Source organism: Anolis sagrei, chromosome 1, assembly GCF_037176765.1.
Source record: "Anolis sagrei isolate rAnoSag1 chromosome 1, rAnoSag1.mat, whole genome shotgun sequence".
In the NCBI taxonomy this organism is placed as follows: domain Eukaryota; kingdom Metazoa; phylum Chordata; class Lepidosauria; order Squamata; family Dactyloidae; genus Anolis; species Anolis sagrei.
Window position 1 is genome coordinate 122,212,694 of NC_090021.1, and position 15,225 is coordinate 122,227,918.

The 15,225-nt window shown below is 40.5% G+C and overlaps 1 protein-coding gene across 6 annotated transcripts in view; it reads left to right on the forward strand.

The window, feature by feature from the left end:
• The window catches only part of DLGAP2 (DLG associated protein 2), a 532,593-nt gene that overhangs the window by 492,047 nt on the left and 25,321 nt on the right, over positions 1–15,225 (forward strand). For all 6 annotated transcript variants that reach the window (XM_060752711.2, XM_060752710.2, XM_060752712.2 and 3 more), the window contains 2 exons: positions 8,912–8,997; positions 10,332–10,747. In XM_060752711.2, coding sequence (XP_060608694.2) covers positions 8,912–8,997; positions 10,332–10,747 — 502 coding nt within the window. The remainder of the gene's footprint in view (positions 1–8,911; positions 8,998–10,331; positions 10,748–15,225) is intronic.

A 15,225-nucleotide genomic window follows, 5' to 3' on the forward strand; every position in this document is an offset into this window, starting at 1 on the left:
CTAAATTGATATAGGGAGATATAATTTTTCAGGTCGTCTGCACTCAAGATGTGTAGGGCTTTAAAGGTTATTATAGCCAGTGCTATGAATTATTCCCTGAAATTGATCGCCAGCCAGTGGAGCTGTTTTCAGCAAAGAGATATAACCTCCCCTATAACTTGCTCCAATTATAAACCTAGCTGCCGCATTTTGGACCTGCTGAAGTTTTTATACAGTTTCCAAAAAGAGCTCCAAGTAAAGTGCACACAGTACAATAATACAAACAGGATGTAATCAAAGCACATGTCACTGTTGCCAGATCTGATGTCTCAAGGAACAGATGCAGCTGGTACATTGATTTCAGCTGTGCAAACACACTCCTGGCTACGGCTGAAACTGGGGCACCCAGGCTCAGATTTGAGTCCAGGACAATGCTCAAGCTGTCAACCTGAGAGTTCAGGGAGTGGGAACCTCATCCAGGCTGAATCCCTATTCTTACAACATGTCAGGAGCACCCTTGTCTTGTCTGGATTAAGATTCAATTTGTTTGCCTTTATCAAATCCTTTACTGACAGCAACATTGGCTTAGCACAGAGACAGCTTCCTTGGAATTGGGTGGAACAGAGAGACTTAGTTGAATATCATCAGTCCTCTGCATAGACCACCCATCAAGGTAGCCAAAGCTGTTGCTGGTCCATAGCTAAGCCTGAGGTTGGATCAATATAGATCTAGATCAGTGGTTCTCAACCTGGGGTCCCCAGATGTTTTTGGCCTTCAACTCCCAGAAATCCTAACAGCTGGTAAACTGGCTGGGATTTCTGGGAGTTGTAGGCCAAAAACACCTAGGGACCCCAGGTGTTGAGAACCACTGATCTAGATCATCCATTTGATCCAGAAACCTTTGGGCTGCCCTCTAAAACCTTGCCCAGAAAAGGAATATTGGAAACTGGTTAGTAGTTATCCACTCTAGTCAGGTCCAGGGAGAGCTTGTTTAAAATTTTAATATAGGCCTCACTATAGCATCTTTTATGACTTCATCACATGGGCTTCCTTGCCCATCTTAGGATGCTTCCAGCACAGTTCAGAGATGGAGCCCGATAGATTCCATCAAGCAACACACAGCTACTTCTGGTAGGGCTCCGTCCTTGAACTGTACTGGAAGCGTACTACAATGGAGCAAGGAGAACATGGGAAGTGAAAGCGGGGGGGGGGGGGGGGAGCCAGGCAGCAATGCTTTACTCCATGGAGAAGACACCAGTGTGGGGTGATGGATTTCCCCGCTGTCCCATGAATTCACTGCAATGCCTGCAGACACCCCCCTCCCCCCCCCCCGCTGTCACCTATGTTAAGACACTCAATGTGACGAGGCCTTGCTGAATTATGGAATTGACTAGTGCTGTCACCCACTCAGACAGCCACCTCTGACTGCTTTAATAAATCAATATAGTCAAGGGTCCAGTGTACATATGGTGGCTTTCACCTCTCCAAGAATTCTGTCAAGCAGGAGCCACAATTACATCACTGGAACCACAGCACTTCATGATCGCTCAGCTCTGCTGGATGACAGATGGCAGACAAAATAATGGTAGATGAGGGGGGAAAATTCACTGCTGCCACTGCCACAGAACAGGCCAATTTTACAGCATTGTGGGGAAGAGATGGGTGGCACTAACCAGTTGCCCTGAGTACTCAGTGGCCAGGTCCTTTTGGGAGCAATTTTTTTCATATCAGGAGCGACTTGAGAAACCGCAAGTCTCATCTGGTGTGAGAGAATTGGCCGTCTGCAAGGATGTTGCCCAGGGGACACCTGGATGTTTTGATGTTTTACCATCCTTGTGGGAGGCTTCTCCCATGTCCCCACATGGCGAACTGGAGCTGAGTGAGGGAGCTCATCTGCACTCTCCCTGGATTCAAACCTCCAACCTGTCATTCTTCAGTTCTGCTGGAACAAAGGTTTAACCCAGTGGTTCTCAAGCTGTGGGTCCCCAGGTGTTTTGGCCTACAACTCCCAGAAATCCCAGCCAGTTTACCAGCTGTTAAGATTTCTGGGAGTTGAAGGCCAAAACATCTGGAGACCCACAGCTTGAGAACCACTGGTTTAACCCATTGTGCCACCGGGGGCTCCTCTTGGGAGCAGATGATAGTAGTCCTCAGGAAGAGAGAGATGGAAATAAGCAGAAATCAAGGAGAAAAAACTCCTTCCTCCTTGAGGCATGGTAATGGTCTCAATGCTGGTTCTCCCACCGCTCTACTGATGCCTAACTAACAAGGGCTAGCTTGCAAATCATTGCAGGACTAGAAAATCATTGATAAATATTTAAATGTGATTTGTGTGACTTACATAAAGATATAAGGTCTTTTGAAGTTACAAGAGAAGATAATTCATGATAATGTATTAAAAAGCACCAAAATGTTGGGTAACGTGGTTAGGTTGAGCTCTTTTTAAAAATGAAAACTTGCATTTTGACTTTGTTCCTTACATTAACACGGCAGCACCGCTGATATCCAAGTGGCAGCCAGGTCCCCAGATAATACGAGTATCACTTCTCTGTCTCAAGAATAATGGAGAATTGTTGCAACCCTGTGTTTTTTTTAACTTTGCTAAGTAGAATTACTGTCCCTTTTAAGCAAAAGCCATTCTGCTGACAGTACTTATTTCAGGGCTTAAATAGATGCTATGAAAAGCTTCCTGGTTAGTTATATCTCTTTTAAATGAGATCTTCCAAAAGCTCTTCTGCCATAAAATGTTACAAGAGCTCTTAATGAGGATTTCTAGCCAAAGTTCTGGGCCTATGTAGTGGTACTGAGTTTGGAATGAATTCCATCTTGCTATCTCAAAAGTGGCTTTGATTCAGAATGCAGTGTAGCAGACACATAAAATCTCCAAGTTAGTCCTTTTCTGTGTAACTGAGCATTAAGCTCTATTGTACTGCAGTGCACTGCAATGAGGGTTTTGTTGTGGTTTTGTTTGTTTAGAATGAGGATCTTGGTAGATACTAATAAAAAAGCCCAGAAGACACACACACACCATTCATATACATTGGGTTTCCTGTTCAGACCTTTTTATCAATTGGGGAAGGGGCAGATGGCTGTTATCTTCTTCATGTCAAGGTTGGGTCCAAATTAGATTTAAAGCTTCTCTATTTTAATCCATACACTGGGAGACCCCAGTGGCGCAGTGGTTAAACTGCTGAGCTGCTGAACTTCCTCACCAAAAGGTTGCAGGTTCGAATCCAGGGGGTGGGGTGAGCTCCCACTGTTAGTCCCAGCTTCTGCCAACCTAGCAGTTCAAAAACATGCAAATGTGAGTAGATCAATAGGTGCTGCTCCGGCAGGAAAGTAATGGTGCTCCATGCAGTCATGCTGGCCACATGACCTTGGAGGTGTCTACAGACAACGTCAGCTCTTTGGCTTAGAAAAGGAGATGAGCACTAAACCTGAAAGTCAGACACGACTGGACTTAATGGCAGGGGAAAACCTTTATCTTTACTATTTTAGTCCAATTAGTAAGAAGCATTCCATCATTTCATTTTTTTTCCATCTCTCCTTCTTCGCCCTTTAAGGTGATGCCCTCTATAAGAGCTATGTCTGCCTTTATATTACCTGGTTTACTTTTGTTATTTACAGACTCCCTTAATATATTTGTCCAGTTATTTACACAGTCACAGTAGAATCTCTATAGCAACAAGGCATCTGATGTTCAGTCTCCATCGCTTTCTTTCAAGTCCAACAAATGACAAACATTATTTGTCAAAGGTTCTTAGGCTGTTATAAAAAAAAACCCTCAAAGCTGAACTGTATATTTTCAGTAAGTATAACATACCTACACCTAGGCAAATCCCACAGAGAATACAAAGCTCTACAACCCAGAAGTAGAAAATCAGCAAAATATGATTTCTGTAGGCTCTTCCAAATGCTCATGTCATTTGTGGAAAAAAAAGTATGTTTTTCATTCTGATTGCCTTAAAATAAAATAGCATTTATCTTGAATGGTAATGCAGAAAGCCTATCTTTCATCAACCTTACTGGTTTCTCACTGAAAAGGAATGTGTTTGACTGGAATTCTCTAAGGCAGTGCATAACCTAGAGTTAAGCATTCATGACTGGATCTTATTCACAATCCCTCCATACTCCCTAATATACAGGGTACTTAGGGCCCTTCCACGCAGCCATATAACACAGAACATCCAGGCAGAAAATCCCACAATATCTGTTTTGAACTGGGTTATCTGAGTCCACACTGCCATATATTCCAGTTCAAAGCAGGATTTTGTTCAGTTATGTAGAAGGGTCCCTAGTGAGCCTGAAAGTCATCTAATCTCAAGTTACAGGACAGCAGCTGCTGTGAGTGTCACTGGTCTGTTTATTTATTGTTTATTTATTTATTTAAAACTTTTATATCCCGATCTTCTCTACCTCCATAGAGGGACTCAGACCGGCTGACAGCAAAAATTCAATGCTTACATTAAAATCTAAAATATCATAAATCAACATTAAAATTAACCAATACATATAGGATAAATTACATAAGAGCTGTTCGCCAAGATAAAATCATGTCAACTCAGTCCGTATATTCAGTCCATATAGTGTGGTCAGTAACTTTGGTCCATGTTGGGACGCAGCTTCCCTTGTAGTTTCAGTCTCTGGTTTGGGGGAACATTGTGATAGGGACCCCAATTCTGCATGTAATACTGGAGATCGTCCACAGGAGCGAGTCAGAACATCAGTCAGCTGCTTCCTGATCAACTGGAGAACAGACCCCCATTGATGGCAGAGGCTGCTGTCCAGTAGATACCACACACCTACTATAGTGATTACATAGCTGTGTAGCTGATAGAGAATTCCAGCTCCTGTTTACATATCTGTTTGGTTCAGGCCACTGCTAGCTTTCTTATTAGAAGGCTGTGGTGTAACATTGCGGTGCACCTGTGTCTGTTTTCATTCACAGCAGGATCATTAATTAGCGGATTTTTAAGAACATGCTCTGATTTAACATGTTTTGTAAGCCAACAGTAGTGGTGTGAAGGAATGAAGCTTAACTTAAGGCAGAAAGCTACAGCGACACTCTTCATTTAACCTCATGGCTCCTCAGGTGGGAATCAGCTACCATCTCTAGCTGTAATTCCATACAGAGCAGTTAAAGAACACAGATTTTGAGAGGAATAAGCAATCATGCAGACAGCATTCAGACCAGTGGGAGTTATGCCACCAACACATCTGGGTACTGACTAGGAAAAATAAAAACAGAAGTAAAATGTTATATTAAAGCGCTCAGTTGAATGGTAGTAGTTGGAACTTTACAGCTCAGTTTACCTTGCTATTTATTTTATTTCCAGCTTTTTTTAAAGGTGTGTCTGTGTTGTAGAATTAATGCAAGTCAACACCACATTGCCATAGCTCAATACTATGGAATCATGGGAGCTGTAATTTTGTGAGATCTTTAGCCTTCCTGCCAAAGAGTACTGGTGACTTAACAAACTACAAGCTACACTATTGAGGTCATAAGTGTCGATCAGCCTTCCCCAAATTGATGCTCTCCAAACTACAAATGCTATTATTTTTTACTACGTTTTCACATTGCCCCACAACTCACTGGTTGTGTATGAGCAGAACTCTCATAAAGGTTTCAGGCATATTGCAATATCCTCATGGTCACATTTATGTAAATGATTGCCATGTCTTACTCAGTCATTTATAGAATCATAGAATCAAAGAGTTGGAAGAGACCTCATGGGCCATCCAGTCCAACCCCCTGCCAAGAAGCAGGAATATTGCATTCAAATTGCCCCTGACAGATGGCCATCCAGCCTCTGTATAAAGCTTCCAAAGAAGGAGCCTCCACCACACTCCGGGGCAGAGAGTTCCACTGCTGAACGGCTCTCACAGTCAGGAAGTTCTTCCTAATGTTCAGATGGAATCTCCTCTCTTGTAGTTTGAAGCCATTGTTCCGCGTCCTAGTCTCCAAGGAAGCAGAAAACAAGCTTGCTCCCTCCTCCCTGTGCTTACTTTCAGTATTTTGCTACAGGAAGTCTAGGTCACTGGCGTATGTTATACTAGGGCATGAATACTAATTATCTAATACAGGCATGTAGCCAGGGGGGGGGGCTCGGGGGGCTTCAGCCCCCCCCCGAAATTCTCATGGTGGTTCGCGAAAAGGCCTTACTGGTGCATTATTTAAACTGTTATGTTTATTAATATCATGATTTGATCACCATTCTCAATATATCCCATATGTATGGGGGTATTGGGGTAATGATACAAAAGGTTTGCTAGGCTAGACCGTCTTTCACTCAGACTCAGCCCCCCCCCCCCCGAAACTCAGCCCCCCTGAAACCCCCCCTGAAAATTTTTTAGCCCCCCCCCGAAACGAAATCCTGGCTACGGGCCTGATCTAATACATACTATTGGTAGGTGCCATGGTGACCAAAGATTATTTGTGCTCTTTTTGCAATCTCTTTTTGAAATATAATCCTTATAATGCAATGGTGGAGGAACTATGAACACATATTTTTGCAAACAACCCATCATAATCTTTTTCCACAACTGGAAAAGATTATCAACATAGTTACTTAATACCATTAGGAGAGGAAAAACACACTGTGAATTATCAGTAAGTTACTGGAAAGGTGTCATAGCGACATAATAACAACATTTTATGCAATAATGATGTACTTGAAATAATCTATCTGTTCTTTGTCATTGTTATTAAAAGGAATTCATGAAATGACAGGATGTAATTTAGCAGTGGAAATGCAGGTGGATTGTGCTTTGTTTGTAGAGAAATGCCTAGCAAAATATGTTATAAAATTTTGTTATGCTGAGGCACCTAATTTTACCACAAAAAAACTGGGAAAACGTATTGACTTGAGTATAATCCCAGGGTGGGAAATGCAGCAGTAACTGGTAAATTTCAAAATAAAAATAGATACCAATAAAATTACATTAATTGAGTCATCAGTAGGTTAAATGTTTTTGAATATTTACATAAAACTGTAATTTAAGATAAGATTGTCCAACTCTGACTAACCATTATTATAACCATCTTCAATGTAAATGTGCTTACGTATCCTTCCAATAATAATAAAGAGAGTAAAATAATAAATGTAATAATAATAATAGAGTAAAATAATGGAAATGTAATAATAATAGAGTAAAATAAGAAATGAAATAATAACAACAATAAAGCAAAATAATACATGTGATGATGATGATGATGATGATGATGGTGTAAAATAATAAATAATCTTAACTTGAGTATAAGCCAAGGGGAATTTTTTCAAGCTAACAAAAGGGCTGAAAAATGAGGCTTATACTCGAGTATATACAGTGTGTTATTTATTAAAACAAACTTCACTGTGATTTTAACATATGAGCTTCTTTTGTTTCCTTGGAAATTAAAAAAAAATCCCTCTTTCATTTTGTAAATGTTCCTCCTGCCCCTTATTAGTTCCCAGATTTATTTTTGCACACTCGCTGCTAAAATATTTACTTTGCCAAACTGCATTGAAAATCCTCATTTGGCAATGGTTTCTGCTTCTAGGCATGGCAAGGAAACGAAAGGTATTAAAACATGGAAGTAATCATTGGGGTATTTAGTTGATGTCAGCACTGGCAAGCTGCAGAGAATGATAATTTGTGAAAGAGTATATGACCTTTGTATTGATTTTCTGGCAACAAAAATTGAATATTCAGAACATTAAAGGTATAAATTAAAAGTTCAGTCTCCATCAGCTGCTATAGGATTAGGGATTCCTGTGGGTGACTTTTAAGCCAGTCAAGTTTGCTTACCCTTCTGCTAACCTCCACGAAATCAAGGGTATGCACAGGTCGCACTGATCCAGCATGTGGCCAAGGTATGTAAGGAGGTTAGTTGGTTGCATAGAACTGGAAACCTGGGTTGGGATTTCAGTCTACACCAGAACTGATTCAGAGTGGGATACTTCAGACCAGCTCTGGTGGGAGCCCATGTGGTCAGCCTCTCCACCATCCGGACAGTTAGGAGTCCATACAGTCTAACTTTGATGGAACTGGTTTGGTTGTGAAGGACTCCCACACTTAATGTCTCCATCTTCTTGTCATAACACACAAACACAAGGCACAAAATGGTCAATGACTGTCATTTGTTGCAAGTTCTGACACTGGCCAAATACCGGAGCAACTCAGGAGAGGGCGGGAGATTGTCCCATCCTTTTTCCCTCCCTTCCCCAATTGTCACCTCATAGGAAAGCAGGATGGCCATGTAAACAGTTATGGCCAGTTCTAATTTTAAAACTGGCAAAATTATTTGCATGTCCCCAAAGTGTGAGAGAGCTCAGAAGGCTGGGGCATCCCTAAGTTTTGGTTAGTATGGGCCAAAGCCACATTAAGCAGCCTTTCTGGGTATGTAGGATAAATCACTTCCTCCTCAACTCATTTTGCCTATAGAAATGGGCCCACGGAATCAGAGTAGATCTGTGGGCCCATTGAAGGGAAGCCTCCAATGGATTCCACTTTCATACAAAAATGGAAGCTATCCTGTCATTCACAGAAGAAGTCCCATTCCAAGCTATGCTCAGAAGGAGACTGCCTCTCTGTATATACAATGCCATATATATCAGATCTGTGAATTAACTAAGTTCTTGAATTAGGCCAACATGTGCAATCCCACAGCGTGAATTCTACGTTCATAGTTTTCAAACCATAGCAGGATAAAAATAGTTCACAGTTTTATAAAGTAAATCACACTATCTATACTGGACCATTTATTGTATACCATGTGACATTTCCTATAGTACCTTGCGTTGAAAATCCAAGCAGCTGGTTTGTCAGTAATAACAGAGATAACAGATTTGCTAGTTATCGTACCGTATGACTTGGTTTAAATCAATGAGATAGTAATAATCCCAGATTTTCAATGTTAACTTCTGCAGATTTATCTTTTGTGTTGAACTAGGTGGAAACAGCAACTGATTCGGATACTGAGAGCAAAGGTCTACGGGAATATCATTCAGTTGGAGTGCAAGTGGAAAATGACAAACGGTATGTTAAGCATGTATACAAAAAGCATGTACATTGCTGTGTGCTTGATATGTACTATATTATATATCAAGAATGCAGATAGATGTGAGGATGTCTATGTACTGAGTGTCTATGTACTAGACATATGCATTTGGGGTAAACATTATTCCGTTTCATGTCCCAGATTTCGTTGGGGGCCCCGATCCGTTTTGTGTAAGCCTCCTGAAATTGGGAGGGTTGTTTTCGGTTCTTGCATTTTAAGGCCCAAAAATTGGATCGGGGGGGGGGGGGCTTCCCACCCTCTAGCTCCCCTTTCCAGTGTGTGCTCTTCTTACTTGGCACCTGCTGTTTCTACTCTAGAGCAAGAGGCACTCGGCTGTAGGCAGTGGCAGGAGTGTGTGCTTTCCAGGCCTGCCTGCACACCCTGCCACACACGCACTCTCCATGGGAAGAGAGTGCGCGTGTGGTGGGGTGTGCAAGCAGGTCTGGAAAGCACACACTCCTGACAGTACCTGCAGCAATGCATCTCTTACTCTAGAGAAAGAGGTGTTCATCTGCTCCAGGCCTGTCTGCACGCCCCACCACCCATGCCCCGCCACACTCTCTGAGGGTGTGTGTGTGGAGGGGTGTGCAGGCAGGCTTGGAGCACACCTGTAGCTGAACCTGTCTGCCTGCCTGCATTCCCTGCCACACACTCTCTCTCTTTCAAAGGCAAAGAGGCAAGTTCAGATACACACAAAAGCAGGATTTTGTGTTGAGCAGATTTTTGTATGGGGAGGGGGCTTCCCATTTAGTGCTTCTGAAGAAACAGAAGACAGAAAAGAAATGGTAGGAACAGAATGAATTTTGCACATATGTCTACTATGTATTCTATCAGTATTTTCCAGAAGTTTGATGACTCTATGAGCAAATGTCCTACCTCCCCAGCCCCCACATTTGAAACAATTATAATTTGTTTATTTGCCTTTATTCAGTTCAGCAATAATGTGAATCACTGCAATATTTGCAGGATATTACTAGTTCACTCACAAGGTATTTTATTTTCTACTGTGTGAACAAATCAATGTTGGCTTCCAAATGTGGTCTAAATGATTTTCATTCATATCTTTGTTCAGATCGGTACTAACAATGTACCCTATGTAGACTATGCTCCATTCATATGCTTTCTTAAAATAAACTGCAATTATTTTCCTTAAGCTTTCTGAAGAAGAATCCTTTTTAAAATCCTGAATAGTAGGCAATTTGGCATAATGTATTTTCAGGAAAGCATTTTTGTCAATATATGAATGCTTTGTGTGTGTGTGTGTATGTGTGTATACATATATATGTATATGTATATTCCCATTCTTCTTCAGACATGGCCGGTTTAAGCGATCAAATAGCGTAACAGCAGCAGTTCAAGCTGACCTGGAACTCGAAGGCTTTCCAGGACATATAACAATGGAGGACAAGGGACTTCAGTTTGGTGGCTCTTTCCAGCGGCACTCAGAACCAAGCACCCCTACCCAATATGGTGCAGTAAGGACTGTACGGACACAGGGGCTATTTAGTTACCGAGAAGATTATAGGACCCAAGTAGACACCTCTAATCTCCCTCCACCCGAGCCCTGGTTGGAACCAGCCATTGAAACAGTGGAAACAGGACGGATGTCTCCCTGCCGACGGGACGGGTCATGGTTTATGAAGTTGCTACATACTGAAACAAAAAGGATGGAAGGATGGTGTAAAGAGATGGAAAGAGAAGCAGAAGAAAATGATCTATCTGAAGAAAGTAAGAACTTATCTATATGTCTTATTCTTTCGATTTGAAATTTTCTTTGTAAGTTGTCTATGACACTCCCTCTCTATTTTTTATATTGCTGCTATGATTGCTTGGCTAACGGTTATTGTTATTACCACCATCATCATCATCCCACTTTCAACTCATAAAGGAGACTCAAAGTGGCTCTGGAAACCTGGCTTCTAGTGCACAGTTGTATTTGTCAATATTCTTACTCTCATTGCACCAGCCCCCCATGCGAGGACATGAGAGAAACCTCCCACAAGGATGGTAAAACATCAAAACATCTGTGCGTCCCCTGGACAACGTCCTTGCAAGTGGTCAATTCTCTCACACCAGAAGCAACTTGCAGCTTCTCAATTCGCTACTGACACAAAAAAAAATTGCTAACATTGGGTTCATCTTTAAGATATTGGTTTTAGCCAATAATATGTATCCTGTAATTTGGAAACTACTGAAATCTTTGTGCAAATGGATAATTAAAATAAGTTGCAGACACTCATAGCCCTTCTATTCAGAGATTTCTAGTAAAAGAGAAATTCTTTTAAAAATACATAAATGACTGCTACTTGACGTTCTAAAATCAGGAAATAAGCAGAATATGGATTGAAGGGTTGAATTCCAACTTGTGGTGGAAGGCTATGTCTTTTTTATTCCTTGTAATTTCTTCTTCAATGATAAAGTCATAAGTTTTTTTAAAAAAAAATGCGGTAGGTTAAGCTATTAAAACATTAGGAGAGGAGAAAAGATTTTATATATATATATATATATATATATATATATATATATATATATATATATATATATCCCATTATTCCTAAGTCAAAGTCCAGAGTTTGATGAAGGTTGTATTGTCGAAGGCTTTCATGGCCGGAATCACTGGGTTGTTGTAGGTTTTTTCGGGCTATATGGCCATGTTCTAAAGGCATTTTCTCCTGACGTTTCGCCTGCATCTATGGCAAGCATCCTCAGAGGTTCAAGCCATATAGCTTGAAAAAACCTACAACAACCCATTTGATGAAGGTTGCTTGGTGGGTGGTCATTTTTAACATTAAATGATAGCAATTACAGAATTCTTTTTTTAAATAAAATGTCCCTCAATTATCGTGTTTCTGAAAATATATTTTCAAATCATGTGAAGCAGGGGTAGTACCTGAACCCCACCAGCTGTTGTGAGAGTTCAACTTTCTTTTATGCTACCCTCAGACATTATGATAAAGATATAAATATTTGAATAAATAAGCAAACATATCAGACTCAGTCAGAGATTATTGAAATTGTAACCTAAAAATATATAAGATGGGCTGCAAATTTACCTGTATGCTAAAGCCTGTTCACATTTACCAAAAAGTAAGTTCCCCTGTATTCAGTGGCTCTTACTACCAGTCATAAGAGTGCAGCATAAACACAGGGCATTAAATATGCGTTGCAGAAACAGACACTTCTGAAAGGGGAGAAATTGATGCTTTATATGAGCCCATTCGGGCCTGTTAAATCAACCAGATGAAAATTCTTCCTTTTTTTTTTAATCGTACACAATCTGACACATTTATACCAGGATACTGTGGTGATATCACAGCCTTAGACAACAAAGAGTCCCATGACACCTTAAAGGCTAACTGATTTATTGCGGTCTTTTTATTGTCATTTGTTGTGACATACTCTGGAATTTGTCGCAGCTTCAAATGTATCTTGATCTTGACATAGATGATATGAACACTTCTTGATGAGTACAAGTTATTTTGGCGCAAGGCAGCTCTATTCAACAGCCGCCTTTTTCTACGGTGACATACAGCTTCCAATAGGCTTTAAAGGAGAATCTGTATATTTAAAATGTCAGTGCTTGCCCGTGTCTGTATTGTAATGTAGCCTGAGTAGATACTTCTCTAGAATATATCTAGATGATATTTATCAGCGAGTACATTTAGGCTGTTTCTTGTCTATGATTTATTCCATCATATAAAGATTTAGTCAAACTAGAAGTGCATTTCAAAATACAAGGCTGCATCCTTTGCATGAAGATTTGTATAAACACGGTGGTAATGGGATTCTAAAGTACTGTATGGATAACCAAAGGATCCCACAGCTGTGGTATTATTTGTTTCTTTTCCACACTTGTACCCTGCCTTCTCACCCCAAAGGGGACTCAGGGAGGCCTTACAAAGGTCACCCTGAGTCTACTTCGTTCAGTGCCTTCATTCAGTGCCTTCATTTAGTGCCAGTACTTCATATAACAATGTCCAGACTCCAAACACCAACAAGCTAGTAGCCATTCTGGTGAGAAAATTCTGTGAGTAGTCCAAAAGTATTTTTTTCTTCCATCGCTCTAAATTAATTAACTTTTGGTGTTTTGGTGTTGTGCTTCAGCTCAACAAAACATTAAAATCAGCTGGTTTTTTTATCAAAATGTATATATTGCTGTAATTTATAACAGGGATTTTGCAGACACAAGGTCAGTTCCAATGCACAGAAAAATGTGGAGTCAGAATATATTTTGCTGGCTCAGCCAAAGATTGATTTAATCCAGCTTTCTATACCCAAGAGTGCATCTGGGAAATTAACCAGTATTATGGTGAGAGCCAGCTATTTGACCTTGATGGCTGATCAGCTGAGGTTAATAGATTCTGATTTTGCCCTCTAGTCTGGTTCCTGACCTTTGTGCATTCATTGGAAAGTGTGAATCGAGTTTACACATTACTGGAAAACCTGGCTTTTGAAGGAGTACCAACCATAGGGACATAGCTGATATGGTTATGAGCATACTGTATCTATTTTGGAGATTTCACCAATTAGAAGGAGGCTGGAGTGAAGGCCAGACACATTTCCACTTTCCTCTATTAACATGGTCATACTCAACAATACATTGAATCACAGTTGAGAATAATTTAGCCTTCTAGGCTCTTAGGCTGTGACTGTCCACACTTCTCAACAGTGGCTACTATTAATAGTTTTAGCTTTATAAAAATTAACACATAGACAAATAAAATCTCCCATCAATTAAAACATAAAAAATATTAAACTATCGTTGAACTATCATTAGTGCTAAAAACGATTTAATAGATTCATTTAAAAAGTCAAAACAAGGACATTACAGCAAAACTATTAAGAGCTTTTTCATCATAAATGGAAAGTTTCCAAAAGACCAACTGAAGTAAAAATGTCTTCATTCACTGGTATAAAAACAATATGAAGACTCTCCAGGAAAGTCTTTCTCCATGTTTTCTCTAAAGAGCTAGTGATGAAGAAGGATGTCTCTATTGAAGTTCTCAAAAACCAAACCAAAGAGAGAAGCTTGTATGTAACAATAAGGTGCAGCATAACCTTGTTTAATAGACTATAGCAAGCTTGAGACCAACTTAGAATTATTCCTAAAGGCTGGAGCCAATGGAGTTGTTGGAATCAGAGAATCGCATTAAACCCTAAAACATGCCACACTCAATGATCTAGCTGCAGCCATTTGGATCTGTGATCACTCGTTAGAGCTAGACCCACATTACATTGGGAAATCATAGAATGGAGAGGGACCTTACAGGTCAGTGTGCCTGACTCAGTGTGGGATCTCCAGCTAAAGCATCCTCAGTCCCTTTTGAAGATATTCAGGAAGGAGACCCCACCACCTCTCTAGGCAATTTATTCCATTGTCAACCCACTGTTACCATTAAGTTCCTTCTATTGATAATTGAAATATATTTTTCTGTATCTTCAAACCATTCGATTTGGTTCTGATCTCTGGGGCATCACTCCTCTCTGTGGCAGCTCTTGAGGTAAAATTCAAAGGCATAGCCATATTTGTCTGGAATATCAATATTCAAAGGAATTTTAAAGCACCATACCACTTCATCACACAGAGACAAGAAAGTGTCCTAGCATGTTTCCTAGACAGAGCCCACTGGACGCCACCACACAATGTAAAGCTACTTTCAGTGGGGCTCCATAGCAGCAGTGGATTCATTGTGAATGTGGGGTTGGTTTTTTTTTTGTACTGTGTAGACAAGTCCTAAGTCTGCTAAGTCTACATTTGAGAAAGTAGACTTAATCTATGAAAGGTTATGCTGCCAACATCTTTCTCTCAGTTAGTCTCTAAGGTGCTAGAAAAGTCCTTAAAGAGTGTTATTATACTAGCCCTCGGTCTCCAGTTTGTTACACTGAACAAGATGTGTCATTAGACAGTCATCAAATGTTTTAGTCGCCATAACTTGTATCATCTGAATCTGCTACAACTTGCCTATATACATTCTTAAGATGTTCCCAGAACCAAACACAGCACCTCAGATATATAGGGCCAACCAGCATTAAATATAGTGGGGCTATTACAGGCAGTCCCCAAGTTACAAACACCCAACTTACAGATGACTCATGGTTAAGAACAGGGGTGAGACAACAGGAAGTGAGAGAAATCTATCCCCAGAAATGAAATTTCAGTCCTGAAAGAGTTCTTATGGGGGAAAAGAGTCTCCACTAAAAATTTC